The sequence below is a fragment of the Plecotus auritus genome (assembly GCF_963455305.1).
Source record: "Plecotus auritus genome assembly, chromosome: 5".
NCBI classification, from domain to species: Eukaryota; Metazoa; Chordata; class Mammalia; order Chiroptera; family Vespertilionidae; genus Plecotus; species Plecotus auritus.
Window position 1 is genome coordinate 61,712,853 of NC_137776.1, and position 21,342 is coordinate 61,734,194.

Here is a 21,342-nt window from a genome sequence, read left to right on the forward strand (position 1 = left end):
GGGTCAACTAACATAATTTATGGAGGAAAAAATGGTTTGAAAACTATACTCTGCTCTACAAATGTAAAACATTGTTGGTAGTGGGGACCACGTGTTTGGCACAAGATTTGGCATCCATGCAGTGAACTCTCTCAGAACTCGAAAGCTCAGAACTCTGTCCTTACTACATTTGGCCCTAATGCCAGCCACAGTGTCTGAAAAACAGTAGGAGCTCCATAAATACTAGTATATATTTTGCATGAGTGAGTAAACTGAGGAGAATGGGTAATACGAGAGCAATTGCCTTTGATCCTACCTCTTTTCAAAAAGGGTCAACTAGCAACAGTGAGAAGTAGATAACTTACATAAATACACCAGAACTATATGCTCAAACAACTTCTATGCATAAAAACCCTACTATTGGTGAATTCAGCACTGTTTTTAAGCCTTTATATACAGAGCATAATATGGATGACTACCTTCTCAGTATCCTACACCTGATCAAATCTACTTTTTAGTGCTTTTCATTTTCTTTAATAGAACTAATTATAAGAGAATGAAAGCCTAGTATTTAATACATACTAGTCAAATGAGCAATAAACAATTGTAAACTTTCCTAGGGGCTATTTTGCTCTGTCTCATTATCAGGAAGCTAAACCATATGTTAGATGTTAGCCTGGGTGGACACAAATGTGTCCTATTTATTCAAGGTTTCCTTTGAAGCCACAATTTATAAGTTTTGTTTCTTAGGGGTACATGTCAAACTTCATTTAGCATTAGTTGGTATCCAGATAGATTGAAGAGCAAAAAGGCAACATTCGGGGGCAAAAAAAAAATATGCCTGCTATATGAGCAATAATGTCAGTTTCATTTATGTAACTCACAGAAAACAAGAAATACAATGGAAAACTGATAGTAGGAACTCAAGATAAAAATTATACATTTAATGTATGTGTAAAACTGCACATGGGCAAGGAGAACTATTAAAACAAATGTGTTTTAAATCAGTGTCTAAGAGGTGGAAAATTTTAGAGTAAGTTCTTTTAGAATATGTGTTTTCTAACTCTTAAATTTCAAAGATTATATATTTACGTGGAACATGTTTATCTGCACAACATGTTACTTTTTCCTAAGAATGTTTTACAAACTTATCTGGGGAAAGCTGCAAATTTTAAGTGTATAAAGGGACATTAGTGGAACTGATGCTTCCCTTTGGAACATTTTCATGAAAAGAAGAATTTGATATACTGTAGATTACCCATAAAATTGACCCCAATAAAACAATTAATATTTGAATAATGTTCTATAATGTTATTTTATACTTATTAATTCATCTAAACCTCAAAACACCCTATGAGTTAGGTATTATAAAAACCTAAAGTCATAAATGTAGAATGTGGGGTTGAAAACTCAATAAAGTTTGTAAACCTAAGGCATCTGTTTCCATATTATTGTTTCAACTGCACTACAATACTGTGGAAAGCAGTTCTCAAGTATGATTGTGATACAATTGTGAGACAAGTTTTTGTGGCATTTTCAACATTCTTTTTCTAAGACTCATCTGTGTTTTTCACTTCAGCTTTATTCATTCACTTTCAATGCTGTGTTTTACTCCATATTGTGACTATACTATAGGATATTTATTCATTTGTCTCTTGGTAGATGTTTGAATTATTCCTCTTTTGAAATTATACCCAGTGCTGCAATGAACTTTTCTGTACTTATCTCCTGGTGGACACTTTGTAAGCTTTTCTGGGGCATAAACTTAGTAGGAGAATTACTGAATCACAAGGTATAATATGCATGCTCAACTTTACTACGAGGGCCTAATTGTTTTCCAAAGTGTTTATATCAACTTATATGACTGATCACATTATACTTTTACAAAGTTTAAAAATAAAACTAAACAACAATTTTTAAATATTTACATAAGATAAAAAAGAAGACTCTGTGAGTGTGTGTGTGTGTGTGTGTGTGTGTGTGTGTTATAGTCTTTTGTATGTATCAATATCTATGCAGTTTTAAACCTCAGTATGTACAGATCAATAATTAGGATCTGAAAAGGAGCCTGGAAAACTGTTGGCAAGTAGAACTTTACCTTTTAAAATAAATTTATTATATCTTTACTTTAGGATGGAAATAAAAACAATAAATAAGTCTTAATCTATCATGTCAAATTTTGATAATTTTGAGGTTCCCAAGATAGTAAACTCTCTTAGTCAATAGATTTGGGGTTTGTTTTTTCCTAGACCCCTCCATCAAAGTTCCTAGAAATTGGACCTTGAGAAATGAAGAAAGGGATTTGGTAATGTTTACTCTTCTACAGGAATTTTTCTTCTCACTGAATACATCCATCTTGATAAGAGTAAAATTAGTCAGTTACCAAAACATAACATGATGACAAATTACCAACCCAGTGGTTCAAAAAAGAAAAATTAAGTCGAGTGTTACAAAAGTATAGTAAATGTCAATATATAACCTCAATATGGATGTTTATTTATAAACACATGTCTGTATTATTATGTGTGTGTATATATATTCCTGTACTTATATGTTATAGACATTTGAACCATATATAACGGGATTTTTATTTATTTTTAATATATATATATTTATTTCAGAGAGGAAGGGAGAGGGAAAGAAACATAAATGATGAGAATCATTGATCGGCTGCCCCCTGCACACTCCCTACTGGGGATCAGGCCCACAACCCCGGCATGTGCCCTGACCAGGAATCAAACCATGACCTCCTGAACTACTGAGTCACACAGGCCGGGCTATAAAAGGACAACATGTGTATGGAATTTGATAGAAATAGATCTAAGTAGGAATTCTAATATTGATAGAAGTAGATCTAAGTAGAAATTCTAATACCTTCTTCCTACAAGCAGTGGATGGTCCTATGCACCCATGAGGCTCACTCATACCACACTATAGGTCACGATAGCTTACAAGAACTGCAATAAGGAGCAGTAGCCAAACTTGCATAATAGCACTGCTATTTTGTTTGTGAATCCACATCATTCAGTTACTGATTCAACCTATTTCTATTCCTCTGAAGAAATCAATGTGTCTGTCATATGCAAAGTAGATGACACTCAATTAATTCAACAATGCTGTTTGCATATAATGTAAATGAGGATTAAAGGCACCATCTTTAGATTTGACTTATGTTCCAGGATTTCAACACAAAAAAAAAGTAAGACCAAAAATATCACCTTTCTGTTATTGGATAATTAATTTTTTAAAGCTTTCAAAGCAGATAAAATCAGCACCTTAAAAGGGCTTGTCTTTAACCCGGGCTTTCTTTATTCGAGTGTACAATTGCAGGTGCATGCCTAGAGGAGCAATAGTTTGTTCCTAACAAAAGAGTCTGAATGCCACAATATGCCTCTTGCCAGAGGCATCGTTCTCCAAAGCACACAGCTAACTGCATCTCCTGCTGTACCTGTAACAATTTAATTGTATAAGTCAGCCTAGTCAAGCATCTCCAGCCCATGACTGGGAGACATGAAATTCATTGTCATTATTGTCCCTGTCATTTCGGATCATTATATCCTGCTGCAGAATTTTCCTCACTTCAGTGCATTCCTACCTCCAGGAGCCAGGGATTATAGCTGAGGTTGGGGCGGGGGTAGGACCATGAACTACATTTACCTCAGGGGAGCCAGAGATTAAATTAGCTTTGCTCTCTCGCCAGCAGAATTCATCTATTTGTATGCTGTGAGTTTTACGTTGGAATAAAAATGAATATTCTGACAAAACCTGGGTTTTAATTCCCCCTTTGAAACATGGATATAACCAACTTTTATTTACATTAGGAAAGCTAATGTAATTTTTTGTAGGTTGATGTTTTCATATGTGCACAAGGAATACTTGAGGGCATTATCAGGTAGGAAATAACAGACAATTCTCTGTGTCCATGACTGGACTCTCAAAAGAAAGAATTTAGAGCTGTAATTTTGTTCTCCAGTTGTATCTTAGAGAAGCTTAATGGAGGAATTTAATGGTTTTAGATATTTAATGATTTTTAGTTATATCACACTTTTTGTGCACTGAATCGGATGACTGGAGTCCAAGAAGAATGGCATCAAAGATCTCTGGGACCAGGAAGATAGAAGTGAAGTTGACAGAAGAAGACAAAATAAGGTGCTGAGGAGACTTGCTTCCTCTCCACAGCTGGTTCACTTAATCTCACAGCTGGACAAGTCACCCAAGCCTGTCAGGCCTTCAAACACTTCTCGCTGACTTGGGAGAGTTGGATCAGTCACACACTCTCTATCTGGTGAACCCCTGACCAGTGGTCATGGCCATGGCCGGAGTCAGCTGATGGCTCTTTAGTAGAAGATGGCAAAGAGCAGATAAAAAACACTCAGACATGTCTCAGTCAGAAAACCAGTGAGCTGACTATGTTTTCTCTAACAGAATATAAGAAGAAAATACAAGCTTGTATGTCACTTCCTATTCCAACTTTCATTTCATATGGATTTTACTGAGAAATCTGACATTTACTTTGTCTGCACTGAAAAAAAAAAAAATGAAAAGGTAGCTATCGCTCTATATGTGTGAGTTTGTTTTCAGCAGTTAACAACAAAACATGGCAATGGATCATATCTTTGCTGAGCACAGCCACTATAATTACTACATTTTTTAAAATATAGAATTACTTTTATGATCTTTTGGACTTGTGTGGAGGGAATATATTTTGCCTTAATCATATGCAATGGCCATCCCTATTTATTTAAGATGAAATGTCCTTATGAGTAATTAAGAAAATTTTTTTTACCTTTGTACATTTCATACTTCAGAGGGAACATCTTCAGCTAGCTCAGTGGTCGGCAAACTCATTAGTCAACAGAGCCAAATATCAACAGTACAACGATTGAAATTTCTTTTGAGAGCCGAAAACCGACTTCTGCGCATGGACCACGAAGTTTCAATCGCACTGTACGTGTGCGCCCGCACGTGGTATTTTGTGGAAGAGCCACACTCAAGGGGCCAAAGAGCCACATGTGGCTCGTGAGCCGCAGTTTGCTGACCACTGAGCTAGCTCAATATCTCAGTATGGAAGGAACCTTAGACTGTTTCATTCATCAGTCCAAGTGAATGGCAATGTTTTCTAGTCTGTGTCACTGTATTTCCACATGCCTACATTTCACTTTGCATTGGTGCTGATGTAACTGTCTAATGTATCACTAATGAGAGTTTTTTGTTCACAAAACTTCTGGTAGCATTTAAAGTTCTTTCAATTACTTGTGCTACTTTTTTTTTTTTTTTTATCATAAGATTCTCCCAAGATGAGAGGTATAAATATTACTTCTGTTCACTTTAAAATGGTAATTTTGTTACGTGAATTTCACCTCAATAAATTATTTTTTAAGTTAAAAAAAAGTTATTTCAAGAAGCTCAAATGCATTTTGAAACCATCTGGATGACTGTTACTACATTCTCATAATGGTTAGTTATGGAGAATATTTTTTTCTTGTTAAGAAAGGTTTGTCTTATAAATAACAATTTTAGACCTTGTTTGCAAAAGTAAATGTTCAGGAAGTTATTTTTTCCACTGAAATACTTTGGTAACAGGATGCTGATGTTATTTTTTGATCAAGGCATTCCCTCCTTTCTCTGAGCATATATTTACTGCATTTAATTCCTTTACCTATTCAGTGGTTCTCAACCTTTTTAATGCCGCGACCCTTTCATACAGTTCCTCATGTTGTGGTGACCCCCAACCATAAAATTATTTTCGTTGCTACTTCATAACTGTAATTTTGCTACTGTTAATGAATCGTAATGTAAATATCTGTGTTTTCCGATGGTCTTAGGCTCTACAGCAGCGGTTCTTAACCTATCACCATGTTAAGTAAAACAGGAGTTGTCCTACCTGTGAGCACAGTTGGGAAACCACAGAACTACACTTTGGTTCACATTCTTGTTTTAACTTAATGAACGATTGAATGACTCAGTGACACAGTTGGGTCTATATCATTTCTCAAGAGTGACACAGTTGGGCCTGTATCATTTCTGAACAAGGATTAAAAGAAAATTATTTCAAAGGACCAGAATATAATTATTTTTACCCTTTCTATTCAAGACTTAAGATTTTAAAATAAATTTTCAAATGTCAACATGAAATTATTTTCATAATGATCTTTAAATTTTTCAATAATCTTTGCTAAATTCAATTTTGCAACCTATAACAAACTGTAAAAGCCAATTTTAAAGTAAAGAAATTCTTGATCCCCTTGATTCTAATAGGGTCATGTTTTTTTTGTGTGTATGTGACATATATTTCCCTTTAAGAATCTATCATTCATTTGTCCAGCCAGAGTGGCTCAATGGTTGAACCCATGGACCAAGAAGGAAGTCACGTTTCAATTCCCAGTCTTGGCACATGCCTAGGTTTCGGGCTCAATCCCTGGGGCAGGGTGGGGGGGGGGGGGGAGGGGAAGAGCATGCAGGAGGCAGCTAATTGATGATTCTCTCTCATCACTCTCATCATTAATGTTTCTGTCTCTCCTTCTCTCTGAAATCAATAAAAACATTTGAAAAAAGAATAATTCATAACAATATTAAAGCCAACATAAGACAAGATGCCACAAAATCAGATATGATATCCACTAAGAATCCTCTTAAGGACACTCAGATATGCACACATTAAAAACAAAAACAAACAGATAGTAAAAGTAGTTAGCATCCTCACATGAACAAGTCTAGAGGGTCTATGCAGGAGGGATTAGCAGTAAGAGGCAAAGAATACAACACTTCCACGTCAGGATGAGTAGAATGGACCTTCTTACTCCTCCTGGACCAAACCTTCTTCAATGTAATCACCCAGTAAACTACAATGGACTAGCATTAAGGTCTGATGCTGAGAAAGCAAATTCACAGTTAAGGTTGTCCTTAATGTACAGGTTCCATCAAGGGCACCAAAAGTGTAGGTAAGTGCCTCCCACCCTCCGTGGTGTTCACATACTGATGGGCACTGTCAACTGTGAATTTTCTAGCTTTTAATGTTTGTCTAAGACCCTTAACATTTCCCTAATGTTGCTCCTAGAACATTTTCTTGAGTTTGTCCCCATTGCACATACACTTTTTGTATTCCCACATGAAAGCCTAACAGACAGCTAAGTAGATTCAGAAACCTAACAGTGGGGGGAGGTGGGATGGCCTTGAGGATATCCTATAATATGAAGTAACATAAATATCAAAGCCTCCTCAATATATATATATATTTTTTCACACTAAGAGTTTAGTTACCTAATATGAAATACAAACATCACATAATGGAGATTTAGAAAACTCACTGAGCTATAGAACCTATTGTGTCACAAAATTTCTAAGACTTTTTGGACAATATCTATATCCAGTTATTTCCTTGTAAATAAACATCTTTGGACTATTTGCTAATTCCACAAAACCTTTAAAACTATAGAAAATTTCAGAAATGGCTTTTCCTGTTTTACTTTATGTTGTATTGTGGTCCATCTGGAAATATAAGTGGCGAGTTCCTTCAAATAAAAGTGTACAAAATTATATTGCTCACACACAAAATGAACATTGAACACATGGCAAATGGATATTAAATAATGTCACTATTAGAAAACATCCAACAACAATAAAATAAGCAATAAAAACAGAGGGGTTGGTTTAATAAATGCAATGTTCATCCACCTTCATCATAAATTATATGTTCAAGAATTGTGTCCTGTGCAAACTACAAACATGTCAATTTCAGCCCAGGGGGCATTTTTCTCTAGGTTTCTAACCCCTTGAAAATAGAGGTTTCATCTAGAAAACCTAACAGATCCTCGGCTCCTTTCAACATTATAATATATTCATAAGGCAACTAGTCACTGGCAAACATATAACATATTAAATGACATGAAGGTGGGGCCCAAATTCATAATGAGGGAAAATGGACCAAACCAACCATAAGATACAAAGTAGAAATCAAAGCAGAAAAGAAATATGCAAAATTAAACATATGAAAAGCAAAACACAGTGTGGAGGTTTTTAACTAGTATTAGAGAAATGGTGAGTGGGTGTGTCTATCTGTGTGTTGTGTAAGATTCACATTAAAATTAAGAATGCAAAACTATCTCATTAACAATATACTGTAAGGGTCAGAGTGAGAGTAAAGTATCTTGTAAAACAAAACAAAAAAACACATACCATCATAGTAGACGATTGCTCCTACCAGCCTGTCCTTCTGAAGCATTGGGAAATGCTCAAGGGCTCTCGATTTGCTGAGGATGTAACTGCTTTTCAGGCAATTACTTCCTGCTACCAGGTCGTATAGTTTGATTCCTACCCAGTAGTAAGGTAACTGCCACCACCTACAGCATAAACAGGGGAAAAGGTTTCTTTAGAAACAGTGTATAACATCACAGCATGTCACTTTACGTTATTAGATACATTTCATTTAAGAAAAGCAAAATATGTCTAGAAGTGTACTGCAAAAGAAACAGAACTGCACCGCTGTTTTTGACACCAACCCAGCTGAACCATGTAAGTGAATGAATCGGTGAGCCTTTCAATGAATCACCTGGAAGGCAATGGTTCTTGACCTTGTTGCATTTTAGAATTCTCTGGAGAGCATCAAAAATAAATACAACTGCCTAGGCTTCACATGTCTAGAGATTGATTTAGCTAAACTAGGAAGGGGCCTGGGTGACGCTAATGGATCCCCAGGGTGGAGAATCACTGGCTTAAGGTGTCCTAAGCAATCTATGACAAGATGTGAACAATTGTGAAATCTGTTTCTAGGTCCCCCACAACACTCATGGCTAACAAAGTTACAGAATCCACTTTTTCACGTTACCTGTACTCTAATCTAAGGCAACTTCATGAATAGCTTTAACAATATTAGGAAAATGGGTTTTATAACTTATAATCTGGCACTTTTTTTAGAAGTATTGTTTATTGATTTCAGAGAGGAAGGGAGAGGGAAAGACAGAAACATCAATGATGAGAGAGAATCATTGATAGGCTGCCTCCTGCACGCCCCACACTGAGGATCAAGCCTGCAACCCGGTCATGTGCCCTGACCGGGAACTGAAACAGGATCTCCTGGTGCATAGGTCGATGCTCAAGCACTGAGCCATGCCTACCAGGCCATATCTGACACTTCTAAACAAAGTTTGGGTTAATGTACATATTGAAAATGATCCAGAATGATTTAGGTTTGGAGTTGGTACATACTAGGCTCAGATTTTGCAGCAGGATACTTTCAGGCTCTGCATTTTAGTCTTCAAAAGGGCCTCTTATGTTCCTCAAAGCAAATCTATATCCTGCCAGAAAATGCCGTAAGAAATTACTAATTATAAATACAGAACACAGCTTCCTTGCCTTCAAGACGTAGCCTTTGGAGGTTGGTCAGTAGGGAGTGATTTAGGAAAAGCCACACTTTTAAATACAACAAAGGAAAGTATTTGAGCATGATTAAAGATTGCAACTAATTAAAACTACATTAAGAAATACAAACTGAGGGAATATTTCCATTAAAGCTGTTGTTCTCTATTAACCCCAGGTAAGCAAATGTGTATAGATGCTACCAAAATGCTTACTTGTAAACTGGAAGCATTATAGGCAATGGAGCTGATAAATGGGGAGCAATTTCTAGTAGGTTGGCGCGCTCGTGAAGGGCTTCTTTCACCATCCTATACTGAAAAGCAAAACAGAGAAAATTAGTTTGGCAGTAACAGATCATAATATTTTCAAATGGCAAATAGACACCCCGCCAACTGATTGATACACAGAAGCCTCTCTACCTCTGAGCAAGGATAGCTCCCTCCTAATCAAATTTCTAATAATACATCATGCTGTCAACCGGAGAGATTTTTTAGAAACCTTAACTGTATTTGCATAGGAGAAAAACATGCTGTCAGAGCTCCCAGGTGTAAGATATTTTCCTGACTGGAGTTACAAGATTATTATAACAATTTATCTTGCATTCTCTATGTTGTCCCTTTTCTCAGTTCCCTGTAATATTTCCCCATGTAAGAGATAACAGATTGTTCAAATGCATGCTAAACATCCCCTTCTGGCCTCCACTAACCCAAGCAGAGATGATGCTTAGGAGTTGCACAGTATTTTATAGAGTATTATAAAAAAGCTTATCTCTTAACTCCTTTGGTCCTTATACCCCTCTGAAGAACCAGCATTACAAGTATGATACTAATTTTACAAATGAGAATACTCAGGCTCCTAAAAATTGAGTAGTAAACTGGAACACATCCCAAGCCATCTGATTCTAAACCCTGTGCTCTTTTCCTTGCAGCCATCACGATGTCGCAGAGACACCTAAGAAAAGGGGACAGATTCACAAGTGACAATGTCAAGTTAGTGCTGCTGTGTTTTTCCCGTTCGGAAGACAGATACTGAGTTCGGCTGATTTTTTTTTTATTTTTTTTTAGCCCTCTGGGAAATGTCATCTTCCACACTGCCTTGGCAGTTTTCAAGTGGTGGCAGACTGGACACAATAATGTGTGACATAAGAAAAGCATGACTCAGATCATCTTTCCTTAAGAATATGTCAGTGACAAGATTAATGTATGGCTGCAGTTTCAGTTAAGAGGATCAATTTAATACTCCCCCTGTATTACAGCACAGCTCCCTGAAATTGCTGGGGAAGTAGCAATTTGGTGGCTATTGGCAAACAAACAAAAAAAAAAGAAAGAAGAAAAAAAGCAATCACCACTGTTAAAAGGCAACACCTCCAAAAATGATTTTGTAAATCTGCTACTTTGACATGCCTGTGTAGAAAAAGCCCCTGATTGCCCATAAACATAATACCACAGGAAAGAACCGGCACACCTCTCCTGGAAGATATTCCAGCAGACTACACTAAATAGGTATTTCCAACAGGAAGAAATGTTAGGAGCCATTAAAAAAAAAAAAAACTGATTTAATTGGGTAGAAAAAAGCATAGTCGCAATTTTTGTTTAACAACCAGCATACACAATTACCTGCTCAATATCCAACTTCATGATAGCCTTCTGAAGATATCTCACACCACCATGGATCAATTTAGTGCTTCTGCTGCTGGTCCCTGATGAGAAATCATCTCTTTCTACAAGGGCTGTTTTTAGTCCTGTGTAACCAGAAAACCAAATTAACTTCTTAAATTACACAATTTGTATGTAATTCATTAAAGGCGCTTCTCCAGGGTAGAGACAATCACAAGAAAAATTACTCTGAACATGGATAAATTTGTATTCCAAGTGCAGTACACTGTCTATATTATAATGAAGAGATTTTAGTCTCTTCCTGGGGGAAAAGTCAAAGCCGAACTAGAAGCATATTAAACGGTGAATGAATCACAACTAGGAAATATTACAGTACAATTTCAGGGCAGTAACAAACTCTGGTGCTTTTAGAGGGTCCAAGGAGAGCCTGCACCCATCTTTACCCAGGAGGCTAACTCAGTCATTTTTACAAGTCCTTCTGGAACTCCCATTCATCCCTCACTACAAGAGTCCAGACCTATTCCAGCCCCACATCTCCAATCTACTCTAATGCATCATCAATGAGCCTAGACTAGCCCTCAAATGTGCTGGCTCCTATTTCTAGAATGGTGTTATAGAGGCTATAAAATGGGAAAAGAGATCAAAGATATCACAACAGAAGAAGAATAAAATTAACCCCTGATATTGAGGAGTTCCTGATCTAATTTAAGACATCCAAGCATAATATTGTGGATTTACAAAGAAAAATACAAGCCAGAACAAATGAACCCAAGAAAGGACAATATTCTTGGTAAAGGTGAGGCTGAGCAAAGAAAGGTCAGTTTCAGAAGTCATCTGCCTCCCCCTTTCTTTGAGGGTTGCAATAAATCTCTTAGAGATTAAATTAGTTTTGTTTGGTTTGGTTTTCTTGCAGAGACACCCCTATCTCTCCAGGACTGGGTAGGACCAGCAGTACTGTGAGGCCCATACACTAGTTAGAGATGAAATTCAAAACTTCAAAAGACCCAAAGTATATATCAACACCAAGCCATGAGGAATTTTCATGGCCTGGCATACTCTTGGGGATGAGAGAATGTCATGGAATCCAATTACAATGAGAATATGTAACTGGAGCAGTTTGGGCTCACAAAGCTCATATAAGAGAACTTGTGCATGTATTCAATTCAGAGCCATTCATTACATTTAATACCAAAGGGTCGTTTTTATAACTTTTAACAGTTTAAATATCGTACCCAAATGTCATCATAAAATCAGGCCAATTCCCTTGACTCAAAAGGACAAAATATTTGGAAGCCGTGGAGAGGAAAGAAGAGAACTTTGATTCAAGGGCAAAAACTGCTAATGCTCTAACTAAGGAGCTAAATAACACAGAAATTACAGCTATCATAGACCCAGGTCCCTCTTTTTAAGCATTTATGGCAGAGAAAGATCTGTAAAGTTCTCAAGTATGAATACCCTATCAGAGTTTAGTAAATGGAGTACTGGGTATATTATAAAAAATAAACTATATCAAATTAGTACTTAAGAATATTGAGAGTTTAGTGCCAACTTAGAGCTATGTGATGATGTCGGAAATGAATTAGGCATGTACTGAGCTGTCAAGTAGCTTCCAGCCCAAAGAGAGGCGCAGAAAGCGCCACCAGGTTTCATAGGTACTACATTCGAAAATACAGAGGACTCTTACCTTACTCTGGCTTAGCAGGTAAATTCAGGACATAAGCCCCAAAGTGTGTAATGAAGATTACATTTGCATTCTCTTACAAATGCACTGTCTTGGTGAGCTATATCACTTTGCCTTAGTAAGTCCAACATAGGGAGTTTTTCCAGCTCTAAAATAGACTGTGTCTCTTCAGTTGTGATCAGATCGGCGGGGGGGGAGGGGGGGGGGAAGAGGGCAGAGGGACTTTCAAATGACATTTAAGAGCCAGATTGTATAATATATACCTCTCTTTCAACCTCGGAACCACAGTCTTGGCATCGAGACGCCCGTACCATGAAATGGAAGGGACATAAGACTGAGAACAGTCAAGCAGCCTCCAAGCCAGTCCCTGGCTCCCCACTTGGGCCTGCCCAAAGGCATCCTGCTGGCTGTGGTAGAGGGCACCATAATCCCCACTTCCTAGTATCTAATCCAGGGGTGGGCAAACTTTTTGACTCGAGGGCCACAATGGGTTCTTAAACTGGACTGGAGGGCCGGAACAAAAGCATGGATGGAGTGTTTGTGTGAACTAATATAAATTCAAAGTAAAGGAGCGGAGGGGAGAGCAAGAGAACCGGATAGAACAGCTGGATCCGGCCCGTGGGCCATAGTTTGCCCACGGCTGAATCCCTCACCCTGATGTGTGGGCTGGACCTCGTGCCTTGCTTCTAATGAATGGGGCACAGCAAGAACAATGGCACATGACTTCTGTGTTAAGTTACAAAAGACTGACTTTCCTTGTCCTTTTTACTTGTTTAGAAGAAGCAAGCTCCCATGTTGAGTCAAGGAACCGCAGGACGCCCCAGTCAGCAGGTCAGGAGGAATGGAGGCCTCAGGCCAACAACCTGTGAGGCACTGGTCCTGCCAACTATCATGTTACTTGCTCAGAAGCACTGCATCCTGTGAGAGGCTCCGAGCCAGAGGCAGGCCAGGGCACACACAGATGCCTGGCCCACTGAAACTGGGATAATAAATGTGGTTTCAAGCCACTACATTTTAGGGTAGTTTATTGATGGTGCAATTCCCTCAAAGAACAAGAATAACAGCCAAGGCAGGAATTTTTAAATATCTGGGATGGGTGTTCAAGAAAGGCTGAGTCTTCAGAGGAGTGTGTTGCAGAGAGGTGGGGGGAAGGTGGATCACTGGCCAAAATCAGCTTAAGCAACAGAAAGGCAAATGCTTGAAATGGCCCAACTTTTGTAGGATACACTTGTCCCTCAGAGACTGGAGTGCAGGATTCAAGGGGCAATGGGAAGGACCCAGAGGTGGGAGAGGTAAAAGGCCTATCTCAAAGGGCCTTTTGTCTACTTTGGAGCACTTGGATCCTTCCTGTCTTGTGGGCCACTGTCTCACAAGTTAAGTAATATCCAATCTCCTCAAAAGGAAATGCCTCTGAGAACATGGCTGAAAGTCATGGATCAGTTTGAGAAGCAAATGCTTCCTTCGAAAGTACAAGATCTGGCATCAGCCCAGCAGGTAGGGCTCAATGGTTGAGCATCGACCTATGAACCAGGAGGTCACAATTTGAATCCTGGTCAGGGCACATGCCCAGGTTGCCGGCTCAACCCTCAGTAGGGGGCGTGTAGGAGGCAGCCTATCAATGATTCTCTCACATGAGCATGAACTTGAATCCTGTGCTCAGTCACCAGGTATCCGTTTGGAAGAACAAGGGTGTGCTTGTTGATTTTTGTTTTTTTATCATTACAAAAAGGGGAATAAAACTGAAAATCTTCCAGAGTTTCTCAGATATTGTTCTTGAGAAATGTTATTGTGCTGCCTATCAGGAGAACCACCAAAGTGCTTTAAGCTGAGAAATCAGATGAATGTTCTAGAACGATTTCTTTAAGAGTGGGCCTGGAGGGCAGGGCTGGAGGAGGAGAAGAGCTGGAGGCAGGAGTGCATTCAGGGGGACCCGCCAGAGCAGGAGTAGGGCAGTGATCATTCCAGCTTTACAGGGCCGAAGATGATATTGGAGCAGGAGCAGGATAGGAAGAGAGAATTTTATGGACTTGTGTTAACAGAATACTTTTTTTTTTTCTTTCCCAAACTGACAGCGCAAGGCAGGGAACTACTCTAGGAATTAGCAAGCCATCTCAGGAAGATATTTCAGGATAGATAAGTGAGACCTAACACTTTAAAGCCTCAAAACTGCTTTTGCAAGTATTGGACATTTTAAAAAGTTATTCACATGTATGTATGTGAGAAACCCTAGTGAATACCAACAAAAGTTAAAATGGGCTTCTCTGTCAAACCACGCTGTTTTTCTTGTCCATTATTTCTAGTGTCATATCATCAAGCTACCCACCAGGATTCCTGGTGAGAAATGGTACTGTTCCTTCCAGAGCAAAAAAACATAAAAATCAAATTATAGCTACATTGATATATTAATGTAATGTAAAAGCATTACCAAAAGTTTTTTGGAACCACAAAAAAAACTAAATATTCTAGAAAAAGAAGTATTTTAAAAATTTAAACTGATGCTATATGCTAAATGTTCTGAATTTCTTATCTTTGTTGACAAGAATGATAGAAGGGGAGGGGGGACAATGTAAAGTCAAGACATTACTAGATGTTATAACCGTTTCTCAAAATACATTCCTTAGCTGATTAACCATTACCTAACACTTGGCCTGGCCTGTGGGATCTGGCCAAAACCGGTTCTCCAACATCCCCCGAGGGGTCCTGGATTGGGAGAGGGTGCAAGCCAGGCGGAGGGACCCCACCGGTGCACAACTGGGGCCGGGGAGGGACACGGGATGTTGGCCAGCTGGGGAGGGACCACAGGAGGGCTCCAGGGCATGTCCAACCCATCTTGCTCAGTCTCAATGGGCTGGATCCCAACAGCAAGCTAACATACTGGTTGGAGCATCTGCCCCCTGGTGGTCAGTGCATGTCATAGCAAGCGGTTGAGCGTCCTTAGCATATCATTAGCATATTACGCTTTGATTGGTTGACCAGATGATCAGACACTTAGCATACTAAGCTTTTATTATATAGGATGTTCCTTTCTGTTCCACCTCTGAAAATGCAAATTTTTTCTCCCCTCAAAAATTATTGATCTGAAGAAAAACAAAATACTGATCCAAAATTAAGAATTCAGTTTTCTGATACATTAAGCATAAAGCAAGGAAGTAAAAAGAGGGTGCTGTTTTATCTTCTCAAAAAGAATGGACAGTATTTTTAAGTGACAATCAATGCTAACATTTTGTATTCCTAAGGAAAACAATTAAATTTGAAGGACATCAGAAATAACAGCCCAGGCTTCAAGCCTCTACTCCTGGATGTATTTGAGGAGCTCAAAAAGGCCTTCCGTCAGAGCAGAGAGAATGCCTCCCCACATGGCTGGCAATGAAGAGCTGGCCTCCCTGCATTTAGGTAATTCACTCAAGATTTTATAAGAAATAGTTTTTGTTTCTTTCTTTTCTTTTCAGACGTTACTTCTTTATGAAAATCAATAAGCTCTATCATTGCTGAGATGAACCAGAACATTTATGATGCTATTATTGCTTTATTTGTTTTTATTATTGATTGCTTTTAGTGGGTATTCTCAGGAATTTCATGATAGTGGTGACGTATTAACACTGGAGTAAAATTACTCTGAAATTCTTAGGTGAAACAATAAAAGGATTAGCTCTAGTAGAAGAATAAAGTCACCTTGAACTCTACCTTTCAGCCCATCTCTTAGCAAGTTAAAATTGTATCTTCTGTGTGGGACAGGGGTGTGAACTAAATACAGCTCTTTGTAGCTCTGTCTTTTCCAACTTCAATGAGAAGGTCTAGCTACCAAGTACTTTCAAGTAAAACAATTCATGGATCAAGACAGCTGGGTGGCTGGCTGGTATAGCTTAGTGGTTGAGCATTGACCTATGAACCAGGAGGTCATGGTTCAGTTCCCGGTCAGGGCACCTGCCCAGATGTCGGGCACGATCCACAGTGTGGGGCATGCAGGAGGCAGCTTATCAATGATTCTCTCTCATCATTGATGTTTCTATCTCTGCCTCTCCCTTCCTCTCTGAAATCAATAAAAATATATTAAAAATTAAAAATAAGACAGCTGGATGAAGTGATCAACCCAATAAGTCTAGTTATATAGATCCCTTCATAAGTTATATAAATGTCTAATCACTGTTATACACCTGAAACTAGTATAATATTGTATGTCTACTGTAATTGAAATTTTAAAAAGTTTTTTTTAATTTAAAAAAAGAGAGTTGGATGAATATAGATGGATAATTACCATCTAAGGGGAGGAATGATACGACATTTAACTTTCACAGCATAAAATAGAACAGAAGTATATTTTAATGCCTTTTACTGATTATCTTATTATGCATAAAAACATGCTCAATATAATAAATGCAAAAAAGTAAGGATAACAAAATAAAACTCTCCTGTAATCACACCACTCAGAGACAACCACAGTTGACATTTGGGTGTTTAAATGTTCACATTTTCTATGCATATATATGATCACCATACATACATTTTTCCAAATTAGGATCATATGATGTATTCCTTTTTTTGTTTTTCATTTAACAATGTTTAGTGTAAACAACTCTCCATGTCAATAAATATTTTCCTATTATTTTATTTTAATGTGTGGATAATATTACACTAAATATTTATAATGATTTACTTATTCAATTTTGGGTTATTTTCTACCTCATGTCACAGATAGAATTGCAAGATTATATTTTCATTTAAACTCTGCATCTTTAATTATTTCACTAGAATAAATTTTTAGATAAGGCATACTTTAGCTATTTTTCAATAGAAAGGAAAGAGTAATCCCTATGAAATAACCATCACAGGCATCAAGGTAATAACACACAAATCTAAAAATTGAGACACTCTGTACATTTGTACTATAGCACAGGTATTAAAGCCGCATGTCCCATGAAAAAAAAATGATATCATTTAAGGAAAGGGGAGTTTATCCATCTTTAGAAAAGCTTTGGGCACTTACCCTTGTATTTCAAAAAGTCATTTCCATTAATAAGAAAAGGGACTAACCCAAAGGCTAAACATTTTAAATGAAGGATCAGTTTCTCTAAAAAATAACACTCCTGTAAAGCTGCAAAGTAATCCTGGCTTTTTAATCCTCCAGATCATAATCCTGTGCTTTGGACTAGTATTTTCTCACAGTGAATGTTAGCATTTTATAGAATTATATAATATTGGATTATTTAGTACCTATTTCTATTTTTATATTAGGAAACAGATAAACCATTAATGAAGATACTTCGTGAAGTTAGAACATATCATTAGCATACTCTGTTTTCCTTAAAAACACAGCAGGCTCAAAAGTGTATTAAGCCATAACATTAATTGTAATAATATAATTTCGGGAAAATAAGGGAGTTGCTATTGCTGCTTTTACTTTTTACTTTCCTATATAATAAAAGGCTAATATGCAAATTGTCCCCTCAGTAGTTCGACCGACCAGGAGTTTGACTGCTCGCTATGACGTGTGCTGACCACCAGGGGGTGTAACGAAGGAAGGCCCCAGCCAGCAGCCGGCAGCTGGCAGGGAGGAAGGCCCTGGCCAGCAGCTAGCAGGTGGGGGAAGAAAGGCCCCGATTGGCCCTGATCGCTGGCCAGGTCTAGGGACCCTATCTGTGCACGAATTTCGTGCACCGGGCCTCTAGTTTTATTATAAAAACAGACAATGTTCAATGAGAGGAAGAATATCCAAACAATATGGAAGCGTGCAAAGAGATAATAATACATCACTGGCTTCCTAGTTACAAAACCCAGAAGTAACCAACGTTAACTATAAAAATGCCCCCTGTATCTTACTAGAAACTTTCCACGCTTATGAAAGTATACAACTTGTATACTGTTTAGCTTTAAACACAAATACAATAAACAAACTCACTCTTCATAACATGTTTTTTGGTGTGTGTTTTTCACAACTTGTTTTTCAACTTACAATATAGTTTAGCCATTTTCCCTGTAAGTACTTATAAATTGCTTTTCAATAACTGGATGTACCTAATTTATTAATCCAGGCACCCATTTTTTTGCTATTATAAATATTGGTATAAATAGAAATCTGATCAATATTGCATTGTTAAGTCCAGCTTTGAAATCTTCTAAATATAGAGAAAGTTATATATATAAACACTCCATGGACCAGAAATATAGCAGGTAGTCAAGCCCCCACAGCCTCTGTCTTGCTGGGCTCTGGGCTAGAAACAGGCAAAGGAAACCAAGATTTCTGCTCCTAAAGGGTAAGAGGAATAGAAGTCTCCCAGGAAGGAAAGGTAAAGATGCCAGATTAGCACTTGAATGCAAGGACTGAAGAAAGGCTCTGGCTCTTGTGAAAGCCTCCTCCTAACCACTGTCTGGGCTGTGCACTATCAGCTGGGACGTGCCCAGGAAGCAGGAAGACAGACTGCTGGGGAGCAGCACCTGCACCACCAGCTGGTCAGCAGGATGCCCAATAGCAACACAGGAGCAGGAGCCTCACTTCGGTTCTGGGAAAGTCTCTGATGGGACTGGATGGTGGTAGCAACTCTATCTACAGAGGTGAAGGTCTGGAAACAGAAAGTGATACTCATTGTTTTAATACAAAAGAAGGAAAGGATGAGGAAAAGGTAAAGTAAAAAAACAAGATTAAAAAACAAAAACAAAATAAATCATGTGGAATCAGATAAATGGAAATGGATCAAATTCACCTGTTAAAAGGTGGATTCTCTCTATTCGGCATAAACAATCCAGGTATATGCAGTGTACCATAACATACGAAAACAATAGATGTAGAAAAGTTGAAAATAATTATGACACAAACCATGTTTAATGTTACAAATATTTCCCAGTATCACATGTTTGTTATAATTCTGCTATAAAGTTTAATACTTATGACATCAAATTTAGCAGGATTTTCCAAAAGAAAAATGGCTTTATTGGTGTCTTGCTTAAAAGCATCGTTCCTACTCCATTTTTTTTAATTTTCATATACTTTCTTATAATAGTTTTTACAGTATTTTGTTAAATCCTTGATCCACATGGATTATGATAAACAGAATGTGTGTGTGTGTGTGTGTGTGTGTGTGTGTGTGTGTGTGTGTTTGGGGAAGTGGGCCTCTAGTTTTACTCCAACATCACTTATTAATAACTAGTAATGACAGACCTGAAATGTTGTCTTTACGATATTCTAAATTTTATGTATTTAAATCAATCTTAGAATCTTACTTTTGTTCACTGATCTCTCTATTCCTTTAAAAAAAAACTATTTTAATTAAACTAGCTTTAGAAGACACTTTAATATCTGATCTCTTTCTCCTTTATCATTATTCTTTTTCAAAATTAATTTAGTAAGTCTCATAGGCTTATTTCTCCAGATAAACTTTAGTACAAGTTTCTCTACTCCTGCCAAAGAAAATCACTATATTAATTAAAATTACATTAAATCTCCACATTAACTTTAGTAGAAACTTGCAATCTAGTCTAATTAGCAGGGTCCAGCAAACTTTCACCTGCTGCGATTCTACTGTCCTGAAATAGGAATTTCTCTTCCCTCATGGTGGGAGAAGGTAGAAATGGTGAAGGGGTAGAAACCTGTATGCCCTATTTTCCAAGGCTCTCCCTTTTCTGCATTTTGTTTGCAATGCACACACCTCCTGCTTTTTGTAAATCTTTACTTATGCAAGAGTGTTATTACATTCCTACATTTGTGTCTGAGAAACCTGAGGTTCTCTGTAAGGTTAAGATACCAGCAGACGTGGCTCATGGGTTCGAGCATGGACCTATGAACTAGGAGGTCATGGTTCGATTCCAGGTCAGGGCACAAGCCCAGGATTGCGGGCTCGATCCTCAGTGTGGGGCAAGCAAGAGGCAGCCGATCAATAATTCTCTCATATCATTAGAGATTCTCTCTTTTCCACACCCTTCCTCTCCAAAATCAATTACAAAAAAAAATTTTTTTAAGACACTTGTGGAAAGTCATGGTGCTGGTAAAGGATGAAGCCAAAATTTGATCCGAATTCATTCTAAGTTTTCAACCTGAGTCCTTAATCACTGTGCTGTACTGCCTTAAACTTGAAGGAACTGTAGTGAGAATTCCAGAATTGCTAGCTAGATCTACTCATAAACTAAAAGTATACATACATTTTTAAACAAGAGACCGATAATTAATGTTTTCCTCTAGCGAAAAGCAGTCTTCTCTGGAATTTGAATAGAAACCATAAAGGTTACTTTTATAAATCAGATTTTAAACCAAAACTGTACTAGGTGATTCCTGATACATAAGTAAAGTCACATTAAAGAACATGAAGAACTGAATAAAAACAACTTGAAGAATGCTGAGAGAGTGAATATATTTATCAGCTTCCCCTCATTCCAGCTCTCTTTGGGGACAAAGTGCCCACAACTGGGCTTCTAGGCTGTGCTTCTGCCCAGGAACTGGACACAGAGGTGTTAAACAGTGAAACAATTTCTAATGACCCCTAGATACCTATAGGAGAACGTGAGAACTGTGCAAACTACATTTATAACATAATATTCCCAAATGAAAATTGATTCCCAAAAAACGCAGATGGTAAGAATGCAAATAAATGTTCATTATGAAGACTTCATGACTTTTTCCTCTTCCTTGTACTCTTTGTTTATCCATTACCCAAATTGCACTGGGGCATAGTATTTTATCAAAAAGCTTGTACAAACATTTTTATACAAGCCCTTAAATATCTA

At 37.8% G+C, this 21,342-nt stretch overlaps 1 protein-coding gene across 2 annotated transcripts in view; it reads right to left on the reverse strand.

The window, feature by feature from the left end:
* The window catches only part of GPD2 (glycerol-3-phosphate dehydrogenase 2), a 145,761-nt gene that overhangs the window by 58,087 nt on the left and 66,332 nt on the right, over positions 1–21,342 (reverse strand). For both annotated transcript variants that reach the window (XM_080668528.1, XM_080668527.1), the window contains exons 4-6: positions 10,950–11,074; positions 9,549–9,646; positions 8,155–8,318 (exon numbers count right to left, since the gene is read on the reverse strand). In XM_080668528.1, the coding sequence (XP_080524654.1) occupies positions 8,155–8,318; positions 9,549–9,646; positions 10,950–11,074 (387 nt within the window). The remainder of the gene's footprint in view (positions 1–8,154; positions 8,319–9,548; positions 9,647–10,949; positions 11,075–21,342) is intronic.